Source organism: Narcine bancroftii, chromosome 7 (assembly GCF_036971445.1).
Source record: "Narcine bancroftii isolate sNarBan1 chromosome 7, sNarBan1.hap1, whole genome shotgun sequence".
Lineage (NCBI taxonomy): Eukaryota > Metazoa > Chordata > Chondrichthyes > Torpediniformes > Narcinidae > Narcine > Narcine bancroftii.
The window spans coordinates 10,450,281-10,468,738 of record NC_091475.1 but is presented as its reverse complement, the minus strand read 5'-3'; the positions used below and the strand labels follow the sequence as shown (position 1 = coordinate 10,468,738).

The 18,458-nt window shown below is 41.3% G+C and overlaps 1 protein-coding gene and 1 non-coding gene across 2 annotated transcripts in view; one reads left to right on the top strand and one right to left on the bottom strand.

The window, feature by feature from the left end:
• The window catches only part of LOC138738498 (interleukin-10 receptor subunit beta-like), an 80,818-nt gene that overhangs the window by 18,546 nt on the left and 43,814 nt on the right, over window positions 1-18,458 (bottom strand). The window contains exons 2-4 of the mRNA XM_069888795.1: window positions 10,042-10,159; window positions 5,148-5,311; window positions 1,033-1,144 (exon numbers count right to left, since the gene is read on the bottom strand). Coding sequence (XP_069744896.1) covers window positions 1,033-1,144; window positions 5,148-5,311; window positions 10,042-10,159 — 394 coding nt within the window. The remainder of the gene's footprint in view (window positions 1-1,032; window positions 1,145-5,147; window positions 5,312-10,041; window positions 10,160-18,458) is intronic.
• On the top strand, window positions 10,568-10,641 carry trnat-ugu (transfer RNA threonine (anticodon UGU)). The gene has a single exon. It is a non-coding gene; the product is annotated as a tRNA-Thr (tRNA).

Here is an 18,458-nt window from a genome sequence, read left to right as displayed (position 1 = left end):
TTCATCAGGAATAAATAGATTTTGTGACACTCTAGGCAAAGATGGCACACCAGTCTCATGCTGCACAGGGCACTGTACAGCTCTAGCCCTTTTCAGCCATCAGCCCAAACACTCACTGCAACACATTAGTCGGCACTCTGCAGGCATTCTCGCAATAATAAATCACCTCAAGGCTTGATAATGGAGAGGCTGCATGCAAAGGCTGGTGCAGGGTGACAGGGTGGTGGGATGCACTCCCTCAGTACTGCATTGGAGGGCTCAGAGCTGCACATTGGTCAACACGGTGAACGTGCGGCATGGCTGGGCACCTGCCCAAACACACCGATCATGGCCCCTCCTGCTGGAAGTGACAGAAGCTGCTATTGCCTTGTAGGGCTGAGTAAACTCAATGGGTGTAAAACACGAAAGTCTGCAGACATTGTGCCTGAAGTAAAAACACAATGCTGGAGAAATTCAGTGTATTTTATATAGCCAAGATAAAAATACATAGCCAACATTTCAGGATTGAACCCTTTATCAAGGCTTTTCTTTTGTTCAGGCACCTGCCTACATTTCGCTCGTACCTTGATGAAGGGCTTATGTATCTTTATCTTTGCATTATAAAGAACACTGTTTGACTATTTTAACAAACTCAATGGTCAGCAGCCATGACTGAGTACGATACCATGGATTAATCTCGGAGTTCGAGGTGGAGCCAGCTGCTTCCATCACTACCAAAAGGGGGTGATCGCAACAGATGCAAAAATCAGGCAGCCACTCCCCAGCCTTGGGCCACTTGCCCTGTTTCAGCCAGGGTGCATCATTAGCTCTTGCTAGGTAGCATAAAGGCTGAAACAGACTTTTAATAGTGTTAGATACAAAATGTAAAGTTGAGGCCGATGAAAGCATGCAGAATTATTTAACTGTACCTATAAATTTTGGGTTGGAAAACGGGTGAAGGTTACCATATCTCTGTGTTGCTAACTACTGCTATATATTTATCACTGATAAAAGTAATTTCAACAGCAATATCTGCTCCAGCAATTCCCTTACCCCTGAAATTGAACAGAATAGGTCACCGGACCGAGCTGCAGAACATCTGGATTCCATTTCACAATATGCTTCATATTGTAAGAATCAACAGTCACATTTTTTGGTGTAGACACTAAACAGAAAAGGCAAATATTAGAAGTTATTGGGAAGCAAAAATTATGTATAAATAATTCTTTACCGATCACTGGATTTTTTGTCTCAGGAGAGTGAACGAAACAGAATGTGCAATGGTTCGTAAAATCAATAATTAATACTCATGCATTTAGCATATGATCCAAGATCATGTTTCTCTATATATAACTATAAACATTTGTAAAATAAAATGAGAGTTTGCAATTCAGAATCACTTGGGATAGAAACATGTATTGCAGGTTGGAAGGTCTCGAGCTTTTGGGCTCCTCAGCACTATATCCAACCACTATATTATTTAACATAGTCGTTGAAAGTCACACATGAGCCTTGTGTAAATGATGTAAGATTGTGCCAGAGTTGAATCCTTTTAGAAGCATTAAGTTTGATAAGTCCCCGAGACCTGACACATTATATCCCGGTTGCTGTAGGAAAGGAGGGAAGAGATAGGTGGGATATTGGCTATGATCTATGACCACAGGGGAGGTGCCAGAGGATTTGAGAATGACAAATGTGGTTCCCTTGTTTTCAAAAAAAAAGGCCACTGGAAGAATCTTGGGAATTATAGACCGGTGAGTCTTACTTCAGTGGTGTGCAAACTGATGGAAAGGATTCTTAAGGATAGAATCTTTGATCATTTGTACTCAAGGAGAGTCAGCATGGATTTGTGAAGGGAAGGTCGTTCCTCATGAGCCTGTTTTTTTGAGGAGGTAACAAAAGAAATTGATGAAAGTAGGGCAGTAGTTTTGGACTGTATGGGTTTTAGTAAGGCATTTGACAAAGTTCCCCATGAGAAACTCAATCAGAAAGTCATGGGACCCATGGATTAATTGGCTTGCATGTAGAAAGCAGAGAGTGGTAGTGGATAGAAAGTATTTGGCCTGGAAGCCAGTGACGAGTGGAGTTGCACAGGGATCTGTTCTGGTACCTGCTCCCCCCCCCACCACCCCGTTCTTCGTGATTTTTGGTACCCGCCCCCCCCCCCCCCACCACCCCGTTCTTCGTGATTTTTACAAATGACTTAGATGAAGAGGCGGAAGGATGGGTCAGTAAGTTTGCGAATGATACGAAGGTAAGAGGGGTTGTGAATAGTGTTGCAAGTTGTTGTAGGTTACAACAGGATATAGACTGGATGCAGAGCTGGGCGGAAAAGTGGCAGGTGGAGTTCAATCCGGATAAGTGTGAGGTGATGCATTTTGGAAGGTCAAACCAGAAGGTTGAGTACAGGGTTAATAGTCAGATAATTAACAGTATGGAGAAACAGAGTTAAGTTTGGGGTCAAAATCTATGCATCTCCCAAGGTTGCCGCGCAGGGAGATAGGATAGTTAAGAAGGCCTATGGGATGTTTGGCTTCATTAATAGGGGATTGAGTTCAAGAGTTGAGAGGTCACGTTGGAACTCGACAAATCTCTGGTAAGACCACACTTAGAGTATCATTTACAGTTCTGGTGACCTCATTATAGGAAGAATGTGGAAGCTGTGGAGAGAGTGCAGAAGAGATTTGCCAAGATTTTGCCTGGATCGAAAACGGTCTTATGGGGTAAGGTTAGACGAAGGACAAGAGGAGACTTAACAGGGCAGGAATACCTAACACCAGGGGACATCTCCGCAAAGCGAAGAAAGTTTAGGAGAGACATCAGGGTTGTTTTTTTTTAATATATACACAAAGTGCTGTGGGTACCTGGAATGCCTTGAGGGGGCTGGTGGTGGGCTGAAACATTACGGGCTTTTTAGAGACTCTTAGACAGACACAAGGATGAAAGCAAAATTGAGGGAAGGGAGGATTTAGCATTTTGTTTGGTAGGAATATATAGGTCAGAGCAACATTGAGGCCCGAAGGGCCTGTACTGTGCTGTAATGTTCGATAGGTTCCCACTGATAAGAGCAAGCAGTTTTTCCTGCAAGACACAAGCTTTGGATTAGAAATATCAGACATAGACACTTTAAAAGTTGCATGAGAATAAATAAAATAGATGCTGACAGATGAACAGTAGATTCCAGTTCTGAGGTTTTAATCTGTACTTACTCTGTAAGAGAAGGAAAATCATCTCTCCCATGACATCTCTCAGCAATTACTAAAGAGCCTGACCAACAGAAATGATATACAGAAAAACCTCTGGTATCCAGCACCTACAGGATTGGTAGATTCTGGATAAGTGCATTTTCCGATTGCTTAAGAGTTGTGTTATTGTCGAACTAATACCAAGCACATCAACTTTAAACTTCCATATTTTTTACCTATTTATTTTCTGCAATTTTTTTTGCCAGTTGCTTGAGGGGGCTGGTTGCTGGAACAGGGGTTTTACTGCAATTAGTTTAATGATTCTTTATTGCATTCTGAAGCTGAGCTAATAGATGTACCAACAGCATCTTCAACAATCTGTATAAATGAGGTTGCTACAGAGGAAAATAATTGCATCCCTTCCCTTCCATGGACCTGACATGGGAGTTGCTTTAAAGTTCAGCTTTTTCCTTTTTCTTGAACATGGTTATTTAAGCGGCTGGTTAGGGCTATCAATCCATTCAATGCCTTAGGGTAAGATTGAGTAAATAGATCCTTTGCCACAGGTAAATGATTGTCATGTTTAAAAATTCACACTAATGAACCGTAGTCTGATTAACAACACTGCAGTTAACAAATGGGGATTCTTTCTTTGCTGTCAGTGGATGCATTTTCTGAGTTCTTCCAAATATTTTAAGGGCTCTATTTTCAGAAGGTTTAAAGAGCATCAATTCCATTTTTGAATTGTTGTTGATTCTACCTTTGCTGTATCCATTGTCAAACATTGTCAGTTTTAATATTTTTGCTTTCTGCTGCACTTGGTCATGTAGCCTAGGCCACACATAGCTTTTTAAATTTTTTTTTAATTTAGACATACAACAGGGTAACAGACCCCCTCAGCCCATGAGCTTATGCCACACAATTAATCTAAACCCCCGGTACATTTTGAAGTGTGGGAGGAAACCAAAACACCTGAAGGAAACCCACACAGATGTGGGGAGAACGCACAGACTCCTTACGGTCATCGTTGGATTCTAACCCAACCCGCTGGCACTGTAAGAGCACTGTACTAACTACTACGCGAATCGTGCCCTTTTTCCTTCCCCAAATCAACCAGGTGGCTTTTTAATCAATCCAACTAACTTTTCTTTCCAAAATGTTAACCTAGTTCCAATGCCCTAGTTACAATGGAGGGATGTGAATTAATTTCTGTCAATCAGGATTAATGGTGACCATTCATAAACAACCACTAAGCAAACCTTGCAAATGCTAATGTCCGAGTTGGGATTTGAACTTGTATCTGATGCAGCATATTGACCTATTAACAACTGAACACAGGTCTGACCGATTACAATGCAATACTCCTCTGAATGTACAAAATGCTGAACCACTGAGGAAACAGTTTAGAAAACATAATTTGCCATTTACGTATTGCAGACTGGGAGATCGCCTCACTGAGCACCTTCGCTCTGACTGCATCAGTGACAGGGATCTCCCAGCGGCCAACCACTTCAATTCTGCCACCCACTCCCACACTGATATGTCTGTACATAGCCTTAAACACTGCCAAACTGAGGCCACTTGTAAACTGGAGGAGCAATACTTAATATTCCGCCTGGGCACTCTCCAATGGTTTCTGATAGCCCAATCTCTGTTCACCCTCTCTTCCCTATCCCTCTGTCTTCTTTTCTCCAGCTCTCCACCTCCTTCCCTCTCCATTACCACAGCCATTCTCCCTCCCCCTCTGCTGGTGTGTCCTCCCTCTCATATCCACCTATTCCCTCCTGCCTGTGGGACTGGCTTCCACCCCCCCCTCCCACCCCCACCCCCAGCATTGTGTTCGGGCACCTGCCTATATTTTGCTCCTACCTTGATGAAAGCCTCAAGCTCGAAACATTGGTTATGCAACTTTACGATACAAACTCCACCGTTTGATCTGCAGAGATTCCCCAGCTTTGTGCTTTTACTATACATCTCTCCTACCTGCTTCAACCCAGTTTGAAGTTTCGCTTCCATGTTCTGCTTTCACTCTAAGGTCATATGGTGCATGAGAAGTAAGACTGTCCAACAGTTCACATTCTGTCTTTGTGATGTGCGTACACTTCTGTGTATCAATCCACGTCCGGTTATCTCCTCTTTCAAAAGATCTAAAATTAAAATTGCAAAAGAAGCCATTTAACCAAATGATCGTCTCAAATTAGCACCATCATATCTGTGCAAAAGAGAAAGTTAACAGGCAAAAGGAATAAACATATAACTGTAGAATATTTTGACCCCTCTGCTTTAAGCAAGGATATCAAGGCATAGAAAAAAATATCACTGCATCTTACGGTACCACAGTGGTGTAGAGGTGAAGCCCCATGGCTCCAGTAATTTTTTTGTAAATTTAGACATTCAACATGGTAACAGGCCCTTTCAGCCCACAAACCCATGCTACTCAAATACCCTCAATTAACACAACCCCCCCCCCATACATTTTGAAAGGTGGGAGGAAACCGGAGCACCCGGAGGAGACCCACGCAAACACGGGGAAAACATATAAACACCTGGCAGACAGTGCGGGATTCAAACCCGGGTCACTGGTGCTGTAATAATGTGGTGCCAGCCACTACGCTAACCGTGCCACCCACTGATTGATTCAAACCTTGGATGATATCATATAACCATATAACAATTACAGCATAAAAACTTTTAGTCTGCCCTGATCCAAGTACCCTCCTCTAATCCTACTTACCAGCACTCTGCCCATATCCCTCCATCCCCCTCCCATCCAACTCTTTCTTAAATGACAAAATTGACCCTGCCTCCATCACCTTTCCCAGAAGCCCATTCCACACAGTAACCACTCTCTGAGTAAAAAAATCCCCCTCCTGTTACTCCTAAACCTTTGCCCATCAACTCTCAACCCATGACCTCTTGTATCCCTCTCTCCTACTCTCAATGGGAAAAGCCATTCCACATCAACTCTATCTATCCCTCTCATTATCTTAAACACCTCTATCAAATACCCTCTCAGCCTTCTACGTTCAAAGGAATAAAGACCTAAATTGCTCAATCTTTCCTTGTATTCCAGATGCTGAAACCCAGAGAACATTTTTGTAAATCTTCTCTGCACTCTCTTTATCTTGTTAATATCCTTCCTATAAATCAGTGACCAGAACTGCACACAGTGCTCTAAATTTGACCTCACCAATGCCTTGTACAGTTTCATCATTACTTCCCAACTCCTATATTCTATGCACTGATTTATATAGGCAAGCATACTAAAGGCTGTCTTCACCACCCTATCCACATGCGCTCCTACCTTCAGAGAACAATGCACCATAATTCCTAGATCTTTCTGCTCCACTGCATTCTTCAATGCCCTCCCATTTTCCACATGTCTTGCTTTGATTATTCTTTCCAAAATGAAGCACCTTACACTTATCAGCATTAAACTCCATCTGCCATCTTTCTGCCCACTCCTCTAAGCAGTTTAAATCTCTCTACAATCTTTGAAAACCCTCTTCATCATCCACAATTCCCCCTATTTTAGTATCATCTGCATATTTACTAATCCAATTTACCGCCCCATCCTCCAGATCATTAATATATATGACAAACAGCAATGGTCCCAATACCGATTCCTGAGGTACACTGCTGGTCACCAGCTTCCATCCTGACAAACAATTATCTACTACTACTCTCTGGCACCTTCCTTTCAGCCACTGTTGAATCCATTTGACTATCTCCAAATTAATACCCAAGGACTTAGCCTTCCTAACTAACCTCCCATGCAGAACCTTATTGAAGGCCTTACTGAAGTCCATATAGACCACATCCACTGCTCTACCCTCATCAACATTCCTAGTCACCTCTTCAAAAAATTCAACAAGATTGGTCAAATACGACCTTCCACGCACAAATCCGTGTTGAGTGTCCCTGATCAGACCCTGTCCCTCCATATACTTATATATACTATCTCTAAGAACGCTTTCCATCAATTTACCTACCACAGATGTCAAACTTACAGGCCGATAATTGCTAGGCTTGCTCCTCGAACCTTTTTTAAACAAACAAACCTCATGCCAATCCTCCGGCACGATACCCGTCTCTAATGACATTTGAAAAATCACTGCCAGAGCCTCCGCTATTTCCTTACTAACTTCTCTCAAGGTCCTAGGGAAAATCCTGTCAGGACCTGGAGACTTATCCACCTTTATATGTTTCAAAAGCTCCAGTACTACCTCTTTCTTAAACACTATAGTCTCCATATTCCTTTGCTTCCTTTACCCTGCACAGTTCAATATCCTTCTCCTCAGTAAATACTGAGGAAAAGAAATTGTTCAAGACCTCCCCCATCTCTTTTGGCTCCACACATATCTGTCCTTTCTGATTCTCTATTGGACCAATTTTATCTCTCTTTCCTTTTGCTATTTACATATTTGTAGAAACCCTTTGGATTTATTTTCACCCTGCTTGCTATAGCCATCTCATACCTTCTTTTAGCTTTTCTAATTTCTTTCTTAAGATTCTTTTTACATTCAATATGGTACCCAAACATCTTTTTTCCCTGTTTCTTATATTTATTGTAGTAATCCCTCTTTTTTCGAACCAAGTTTCCAATAACCCTTGAGAACCATGACTCTCTCAAACTTTTGACCTTACCTTTCAACCTAACAGGTATATAAAGATTTTATACTCTTAAAATCTCTCCTTTAAAAAAGCCTCCACTTCTCTATTACATCCTTCCCAGAAAACAAATTGTAAAATCAGTGGGGAGTTTCCACATGCTCCTACATTGATTAGCAAGTTAAATGGCCCCTTTGTGTGTTCACAAATAGCAGTTGTGGAACTTGGGAGCAATTTATACGATAAAGACTTTTATAAATGGTCATAAAATTGATGAAGAAACTAGGCATCAGTGAGCAAAAAACGATCAGTCAATGTTTCAGGTTTGATCAAGCTTTGGACATTTCCTTGTTATTCAAAGCATAGAGATTCCTGAACGAACAATGAACCAGAGACACCTTCTTACTTCATCTTTTTCATTCACTATTTTTATTTATTTTCTACGGTTTATATAAATGTTTGCCCTGTGATGCTGCCACAAAACAACAAATTTTGTGACATGCTCACGAGAATAAATTCTGATTCAAAATTCAAACTTTCCATGAACCTCTTGTTAAGGAGCCCCGAGATTTTTGCCACATTGCAAGCTCTAGATGCAGCCACACCTCGACTTACACCAGTCAAGTACCGTCCAATTACAGATATGCCTGAGGTCACCATAAGGGCTTAAAATAGAAAGCACACTGTACTGTATAACATTTTTCTGGTCTTGAGACACCAGCTGATCTCCCCCAATCTGTGGGAAAATCCTACTCGCAGCCACTCTGTCTATACCTCTCTCATGATCTTGTAAACTTCTTATCAAATCTCCCCTCATTCTTCTTCATTCTGAGGAATAAAGTTATAACCCTATTTAATTTTTCCCTGTAACTCAACTCCTGAAGTCCTGGCAACACTTAGTAGATCTTCCCTGCACTCTTTCAATCTTGTTGATATCCTTCCTGTAATTAGCTGACCAGAACTGCACACAATATTCCAAATTTGGCCTCACCTATGTCTTAAACAACTTCACCATAACATCCCAACACTTTAATTTATAAAGGCTAGGATGCCAAAAGCTTTCTTTACAACCCTGTCCACCTCGGATGCCACCTTCAGGGAACAATATATCTGTATTCCCAGATCTCTTTGCTTCTCCGCACTCCTTGGTGCCCCACCATTTACTGCGTATGTCCTACCTTGGTTTGTCCTTCCACAATGCATCTCCTCACACTTGTCTGCATTAAACTCCATCTGCCACCTACTGGCCCACTCTCCCAATTGGTCCAGATCCCTCTGCAAGCTTTGAAAACTTTCCTCACTGTCCACTACACCTCCTACCTTTATGTCATCAGCAAACTTGCTGATCCAATTTACCACGTTATCATCCCGATCATTGATAATCACATTGTTCATGCTAGAAATGGTCAGGACTCAGGCAGCATTCTTGGATTTTTAAAAATTAATGTTTCACGTTGATGACACTTCACAAAGAAAGCACTGTTCTGAGGATAGGTTTATTAGCCTGAAATGATCACCGTCACTGCATAACAATATCCTTCTACATATCACATATTTGCAATTGCATCCCAAAGAGAAAGCAATTTTATGCAAAAAGATACTTTGCAAATTAAATTTAGAAAAAGTCACTACATCGTACTTTAGCCAATTATATTAACTTGTTTGTGAAGGAGCCATTGAATAAAATCTAATAGACTAGGCTTCTATTCTCTAGAATTTAGAAGATTGAGGGGGGAATCTTATAGAAACATATAAAATTCTTAAGGGTTTAGACAGACTAGACGCAGGTAGGTTGTTTTGAATGCTGGGAAAAACCAGAACCTGGGATCACAGTTTAAGGATAAGGGGGAAGTTTTTTAGGACTGAGATGAGGAAAAAGTTCTTCTCTCAGAGGGTGGTAGATCTGTGGAATTCTTTGCCAAGGAAATTGTTGAGGCCAGTTCCTTGTCAATATTTGAGTAGTTTAGATTTGGCCCTTGTAGCTAAGGGGTATGGGGAGAAGGCAGGAACCGGGTATCATATTGAATGGTCTGGATGGAATGGATGTAGAGAGGAAATGGCCTACTCCTGCACCTATTTTTCAATGTTTCTATGAATAAGCAGAATTCTTAAAAATTAAATATCTTCATTGTGAATCTGCTTTGTCTGTTTCACGGGTATGGACCAACCTACATGATGTGAACCTGTAGAAGGATAATGAATGTGGATGATTGAGAACAGTAAATGAAGATCCTGAACAAAAGGAAGTTAAAACGCCGTCCCTTACTTTTGAACGGAGTATGTCAGCAGACCATCTTGGAAGGAAGAAGGATTCCATGTGAGCACACGCTTCCATTGGACCAAATGGATAATTGGGTTTTGTGGTTCAGGGATCTTGCCCAACACTATATAAACAGAGAGTAATAACATTAAAATCTTCATTGTAAGGAAATGAATAAGGTGCTTCGAATGTGTGAAAGGGAAAGGATAAGACGGGAAGATAACCATTGCACAATTGGTTCATCTGGATTGGAGGCGGAAAGTTGTAATCAGGTACCATATTTAGATCCAGTGTTAATTTTACATAGCCACTCAGCTCTCACTGGCAATCCATCCTTAAATTGGTCTTCTTCACTGAACGAGTCTCAGAGATGCAGAATAGGTCGACCTTGATTTTCATTTTTCAGATTTATTGTCAGAGTACTCTACATACATGGCATCACATACAATCCTGAGATTATTTTTTCTGTGAGTGCGGCAGGAAAAAGGAATGCCAGGGTTGTATGTGATGTCATATGCCTACCCTACTGAGAGGCTCCAATAGCTCAGTGGTTAGAGCACTGGTCTTGTAAACCAGGGGTTGCGAGTTTGTTTCTCGCTGGGGCCTCAGTTCTAGGAGGGGTGCTGGACAGAGTGGCGACTCTCCATCTTCTTTATGGTAGACAAAGTTAAAGAATTTCATGCATGTTACATTCTAAATGCAGTATCATGTGAAAATAATGGAACATCTAAATCTGAAAAATGAAAATCAAGATGGACCTTGCCTTCTAAATATCGAAACCTAGGCTGCAGGTTTAGAAAGTCACCAGAGTCCATTAATAACAGCACAAAGAAAGCAATCCTCACATTTATATTTTCATTGAATTATTTGCTGTATCTTATGAATAATAAACCTCAGACATAAAAGTTTAGATGTTTGTATACATTTGAATAGATCAATGGTTCTCTATCTTTTTTTCCCCCCACTCACATACCATCTTAAGTAAACCCTTATTAACCAGAGTACCTATGCCATCTTGTCTGGTTAGTAAGGGATCATTTCAGGTGGCTGTGAGTGGAGAAAAAAAAGTTGAGAACCACTGGAATAGATCTCTTTGTTGGTGGAGTCAAATACCATCTTTGGTTGAGTGGACTGTGTTAGAGCTGGGTGGAGATAGTTTCTGCCTCATGTCAATGCGAAGAGACAGCACAAGATGGATGTCTTTATATTTTTGTGGTTAGGCATTTGGAGATACTCCTCGTGATTGAAATGCCTCCAGATGAATAACGCCCAAGAGGAAGAGTCTCACTTTAAATGAACGAGCTGAAACCTCTCTCTTTAGAGAGAGGATGAGTGGCGATTCAATAAAGTCAAAGAGTCATGATGTGGAAACAGGCCCCTTGGCCCAAGTTGATCAAATGATCCCACCCATAAGTCCCACCTGCCTGTGTTCAGGCCATATCCCTCAAACTGGTTTTCAAACTGCCCCCCTAAACTCACATTTCACTTTAAGTATTCATATTAGATATGCAAGTTAACCTTGTTTAGAGGGAGGGGTTCGATTAACAGGAGGCTTTTCTTTTCTTTTTTCTCTTTCTTTCTGTTTTTTTTTTAGTTTTTTTCCCGCAAAAGTGATTTGATTGAGAGGAATACGCACAATTTTCATACGTATTATTTAAATATTATTTGAGAAGTACAAATTGTTTGATTTTTCTTATCTTTCAAATGTATTGGATCAGTGATTTTCAAACTGTTCCCCTAAACTCACTTTCCACCTTATGCCATAAGTGCTCTGTGATTAGTAAGGGATAGTTTAAGGTGGGATGTGAGTGGGAAGGGAAAGTTGAGAATCTCTGCTCTAGACCCAATTGTTACTGAAATATTTTGCTTGAGAAAAATTATCATTAGCCCATTTCCTTTGGAGTTATGAAACCGTGCACATAACGAGTCAATGAGGGACAATTTAAAACAGTGGTTTTCAAACATTTTCTTTCCACTCACATCCCACCTTAAGCAATCCTTTACTAATCACAGAGCACTTATGGCATAGGGGTTGTTTAAGGTGGAATGTGAGTTTGGGGGCAGTTTGAAAACCACTGCTCTAAACAGATTAAGAAAATATTGGATGGATATATTTTTATAAACATTGGATTCGTACCTCCTCCAGCTGCCCGATCCATACACCCGCCACCCTCTGTGTAAAAACTAACCTCTCGCATTCCCGTTAAATCTCTACCCTGCTCTTTAAAGCTATGAACTCTCTGGCTACTGATTCTCCCACACTGGGCAAGAGTCTCTGCATTCAGCCGATCTATTCCTCTCATCACTTTGTATACCTCTATGAGATCATCCAGCATCCTCATGCACTCCAAGGAATGTGTAGAAGATTATGAGAGGCCTGGATAGGGTGGTCAGCTAGCACCATTTTCCCAGGGCTGCAATAGCCAGTACCAGAAGACATCATAGGATGTGAGTAGAGGAAAATTTAGGGGAGAAATTGGAGTAAGAAGTTATTAAGCACGCGTACACACACAATGATGCTGGAGGCATTCAAAAGTCTTGAGAGGCACAAGATAAAGCACTGCTAACGTGGACCCAAGCTGCAGCGACACAGTGCTGCTCTGCAGGGTTCAACTGCCCGTTCGAGTTGTTGACAGCTCTGTAAAGACTTTAAGTGGCCTATGAAAGGAGAAAATGGCATTTTTTTTTAAATCTTGCATCCATGGAGACTGTGCCAAAGATGGCAGTGCCTGTGCTGGGCAATGTATCATGAGGAGTCTGCTGGGGAGCAGCAGGGCACCAGAAATGGGGAGTGCACTGCCCACTGAGAGGGAGAAGCATGGGAGACAACCCTACAGGACAGTGATCACAGCAGCAGAACAGCAAGGGGCTCAGCAGCTGAAGAACCCACATAGGCGACTTGTAGTCGAAGGACTCACGCAGGCTGCAGGAGACTGGCTCGTGGGAACTAGGTATCAGAGCTGGGATGTGAGAGGGCACTGAGGGCAAGAGGGAGTACCAAAGAACCTCAGGCGCTGGATGTTTGGATCTGGAGTTCGGGTTGATGATGGTTTGAACTGGAGTCGGTGGATCTGCGAATGCTAGAGGGAAATCCACAGATACCCAGTGCCTCAGAGGGGATTCTCTTTTGCTTCTCTTTCTCCTTCTGCGCTGAGCACAGGAGAATACTCATGGCAACTCTTTGTTTCCCCATGGGCAGTTACAGATTGGGTTAATAAAAGTATGATAAAATATAACTTAAAAGGGTACGATTGTGAAGTTTAGTTGTTAGATCACATTTCACAAACAAACCTGGCAAGTGCCATGCAGGTGTAGACTTCATGTCTCCAATTGGCCTTACTGAGATAATGGGAGAGAACTTGTGAGAGTTTTACAGGTAGGTGTCAATGGATTAGCATGTTTGTACGGGCCCCAGGCTCAAGAACTAAAAATCTTTTGCTATTAAGACTGGTGTCAGGGAGGAGTCACGTGATGGAGTAGTGGCCGGACGGTGAACTCCAGCCCTCTCCAGAAAAGTCGGGAAAAACAAGAGAAAACACAAAGGCACAGAAATAAAAGTTACAGAAAAGTGAGTATAAAGGTGGAAAGAAGATGGCGACAAAAAAAGAAAAGTCGAAAGCAACGGTAAGAAGAGAGGAAGAGAAGACAAAGGAGGGAAAAGGTGAAGGCCTTACCTGTCCGAAGAGGCCCGCTGCGGAGAGAGAAACCCGCTCCCTCAGGTCGGTAAATAATGGACTACAAAAATGGCTCGCAGAGCCGAACAAAAGTGCGCAACCGCGCATGCGCGAAGTTTCGCGCATGCGCGATGCGAATGAAAAAAAACACACCGACGGGAGGGGGGACCAGCTGGGGAGTCGATCTCCACAGCCGGCAACGACAGCTGCAGAACACCTGCAGCAAGAAGAGACCACAGAAGACAATAGAAACAAGATAGAAGAGGAGGAAAGGGCACCAAAGAAACAACAGATGGTCAACCCAGAGGAAGAAGAAGAGGAAGAGTATGGTGAAATAGAAGAAGAAAAGAGAGGCAAGGTAAAGGATATACTTGCTCTTATTAGAGGATACATGGAATCATTTAAAGAATGGCAAACACAGGAATTTAAGGATTTAAGAAAAAGAATAAACAACACAGAGGAGAAAATAATTAAAATGGAGATGACCTTAACAGAAATGGGAAAAAAAATGGACAAGATGGAAGAGCGGGCAGTAGCAGCAGAAATGGAGGTAGAAGACTTAAAAAAGAAATTGGAGAAATCTAATAAAAAAACTAAAGAGACACAAGAACTACTAGCTCAAAAAATAGATACAATGGAAAACCATAACAGAAGAAATAACATAAAGATAGTGGGCCTTAAGGAAGATGAAGAAGGCAAGAATATGAGGGAGTTTATAAAAGAGTGGATCCCTAAGACCCTAGGATGTCCAGAACTACAGCATGAAATGGAAATAGAAAGGGCACATAGAGTATTGGCCTCTAAACCACAACCACAACAAAAACCAAGATCTATTGTAGTAAAATTCCTAAGATATACTACAAGAGAAAAGGTACTGGAGAAGACAATGGAAAAAGTAAGAGAGGGCAACAAACCACTGGAGTATAAAGGGCAAAAAATCTTCATTTATCCAGATATAAGTTTTGAACTCCTAAAGAAGAGAAAAGAGTTCAATACAGCAAAGGCGATTTTATGGAAGAAAGGGTATAAATTTATACTAAAGCATCCAGCGGTATTGAAAATATTTATTCCAGGACAACAAAACAGACTATTCTCGGATCCAGAAGAAGCACGAAAATTTGCAGAACAATTACAAAAATAGACTGAGGGAGGAAGACGGGTAATGAGAGTTAAAATGATCACGACTGATATGTATGTGGGTAAAGACAAAAATAGACTGAGGGATGAAGACGGGTAATGAGAGTAAAAATGATCACGATTGATATGTATGCAGGTAAAGAGGTATAAGAGTGAATAGAGACAATGAGCATACATGAATGTATCTGTACTTAGAGGAAAATATAGATAGTATAGACAAGAATTAATAAGGGAAGGTAATGGAATAGAGAGAATAAGGAGGGAATTAAAAGAGGGACCTTTGTGACATATGAAAAGTGAAATCTTTTCTGGGGGAGGCGGGGTGGGGGGAAATAGCGGTCACTGCAAAATCAGTTGACGCTTGCGAGTAGATTCGCAAATCCAAATGGAGAGGGGAGATGTGGTTGTCCGACAAGGGATAAAGGACAACTCAGGAGGTGAAGGGGAGATTGGGGATAAATAAGATAGAAATAGGAGAATAAGGAAAATGTTAGATGTTGTAGGAATGTTGTCTTATAAAGAGTTGAAAATAAGAAAACAGAAATGGAAAAGGAGGAAAGGTAATGATGGAAAAACGGAAAGAGAAGATAAACAAAATATAAAAGGGCTACGCTGAACTATATGTCTTTAAATATTAATGGAATACATAACCAAATTAAAAGGAAGAAACTACCAAATTTAAATGAATAAATGTATTCCATTAGAAAAAATAACATATTGGTTAAGAAATAACATTGAAATATTCGAACAAGTATAGGAGCCTTACATTAAATACAATAGCGAAAACCTACCGGGGACAAACATTACCTAAGTTGATGGAAGGAGAAGGAAAGAAAAGAATGGACTCAGTAGAATTTCTGGTGTAATTTTGTTGAATGACAACATTGTCTGACTGGCTTAATGCAACCTAGATTGTATACCTAAAATGGATGAGAGGGGGGGGTGGGGGGGTGGTTTGGGAGGAAAGGGGGGGGGGGGGAGAAAAAGTCACTGTATATGTGTGAAAAGAAATAGTGTATATCATGGCTAATGTGATTTATGGTGTGAAAAAAAAAAAAAAAAAAAAAAAAAAAAAAAAAAAAAAAAAAGACTGGTGTCAGAAGTTTAAATTGCTGGTTGAAGGTTGCTGTTCTAAGAGAGGTCATGCGGTTTTGCAAACAGAGAGAAGATATTCATTCTTGGGGGGGGAGGGGAGAGAGAGAGAGAGAGAGAGACTGAGAGATTGAGCAGCAGCAGGTGTTGAAGACTGCAAGTTTGCAGACCTGCTGCAAGATCCCATTTCAAGACTGGTTTTGAGTTCTGAGTTCAGTCTTTTATAAATTTCTGTAGTCAGAGGTTATGGCTGGTTAATGTGTTTCTCTTGAAATAGAGGAAAAAGAACTCTTTGTGGTCACCTGGAAGAAGAGGTCATCTTTTGGAAGATCCCAAGAGGAGGCAAGTTTCTTCAGCAAGACACTCCAGTGGCTCGTTGAAGGAGACCAGTTTGTTTGTGGTTGTCCAAAAAACAACGAATATCTCTTTGAAACCAACAAAGACCTTCCTGAGCAGTAAATAAGTTAAAGTGCCAGAGCCTAGTGAAGGTAATAACAGTTTAATTCTATGCACAGTGTGGAAGATTGCCTGATTCCAGTGAACCTGGAGAAGTGAAAAGTGAACGCTTGGACAGTGAAAAATAACTTTCCTGAACACACAAATATTATATACTCGTGCATTTAGAATACTCATTTGCAGGTGGCCCACCCCTGGGCTCCAGCCGCAACATACTTCGATATTATATATTCCCCCCCCCCCCCCCCCGCCCCCCACAATGTATCATGAATATGTTGTGAAACTATCAGGCTTTTATTAACTAAAGGCAGGAGCTACCTACAACTTTATCATCTGATCGAAGCAAAGAGGTAGGGGAACATGCAAGTGGCTATGGGTAGGATCAATCTCAGAAGGTGTGTCCGGCCAGCAGAGCCAACCATGGCACAACAGTGGTTTACCACATTCACCCACCCTTTTTAAGAAGAATTCTGAAGGGTGAGAAAAAAATGAAACAACTATACATATATATATTTTACAGATTAGGACTATTGGGCGTCTCCTTCTTCCAAGTTCTCTGGTTGCAGGCAATGCTTATACTGTGCACAGAATTTAACATGTATGAAGTTGACCAGGCTTTGGTGCTGAAAAGGTAAATGTTTACCACTCAGGAAGGTTCTTGTAGGGTTTGCAGAGAGAGATATTTGTTGCTCCAGGATTTCCACAACTGAGGTACCACCACCAGTCACCTCAGAGTCTCGCTGATGAAACTTGCCCCATCAGGGTCTTCTAGATGGTAACCTCTTCAAGCTACCACAGAGTTCCATTCCTGCCTCTATTTCAAGAGAAACATCAGACAGATAGCACTTCCAGCCATCCACTGCTCTGGAACTTGCTTTCATCAGTTTCAAACAGTTTTCCCTGGATTGCACTTTTTAGTAACTTGTCAGTGTCCCACACACTGACTGACTGACTGAGCTGACAACTCAACTCTCTCTCTCTTTTCCAAATGAAACTCCAAAGAGAGGATGTGACTCATGTCTTGCAAAACCACCACCTTTTTGAGCAAAAACGTCAGGAGTTCCTTCTTCTGCTCCCATCTGTTGTGAGATAAACAAAATCCAGGAGTGACCTTTCTAAGAGCTCTTTGCAGAGAGGGTACGGATAGATAGCATGACTCCAGCAAGACAATGGTCAAGCATGGTCAGTTCAATTAACACCTACTTGTGAAAGGTGCTTACATTCTCCAGAGATCCTGCAATGTGAATTCTTTAGTCTTTCAAATAAGATCTGTTTTAAAATGTGTGTATGTATTTGACCTACTCTAAATCTTATAAATTCTCCCCAAATATTAATATTGTTCCAATATATATAATCTGTCACAATGTAAAAAAAACCTACAGCGTTATTGGAGAGCAAGGGAATTTTCCTGGCTTCCCTCGACTAGTTACACTGCAATTGTTGATCTAGTCATGATTTATGCAGACCTTTGTGAGATCCTTCTATATTGGCACTGCATGCCAAGTTTTCTTATGTAACAATGGTATCTATTGCCATAAACAAATACTAAAAACAAAGTGGAATTTCCCAAAGCTGTGCAACACTGTATGAATGCAAGTCTGTTTACATTAATAAGAGAGCATTCCCTGAAAGCTTGGGGGGAGCAGATAAATCTCTTACATATGAGTGTCCATTGAAGCCACTCCTCCATGCTCAGGATTGGTTAGAATGAGTGAACAGGTGCACAACTCAGTGCCAGTCCACACGATCGCTTCCCAACAGTTGTTAAATCTTCTCACACCCTGCAGCTTCTAAAGCAAAATTCAAGTGTTTTTCACCTTTATGTCACACGGTCTTTGCAATTTTTTTTAGGGGTACAGCCCGAAAATTTTGGCAATTGAACAAATCAAACAAAATCAAGTCGGTACCCATTTCTCAGAGAGATCCATATCCATATACCAGCAATTTTATTTATTCAGAAGCTTCAGAAACAATGTCCTCATTCTTCATTTCCATCACAGCAAGTCAACGGTACAATCCTCAAAATAAGCACAATCTGACATGCAGGTAGAAATGAAGATGGAG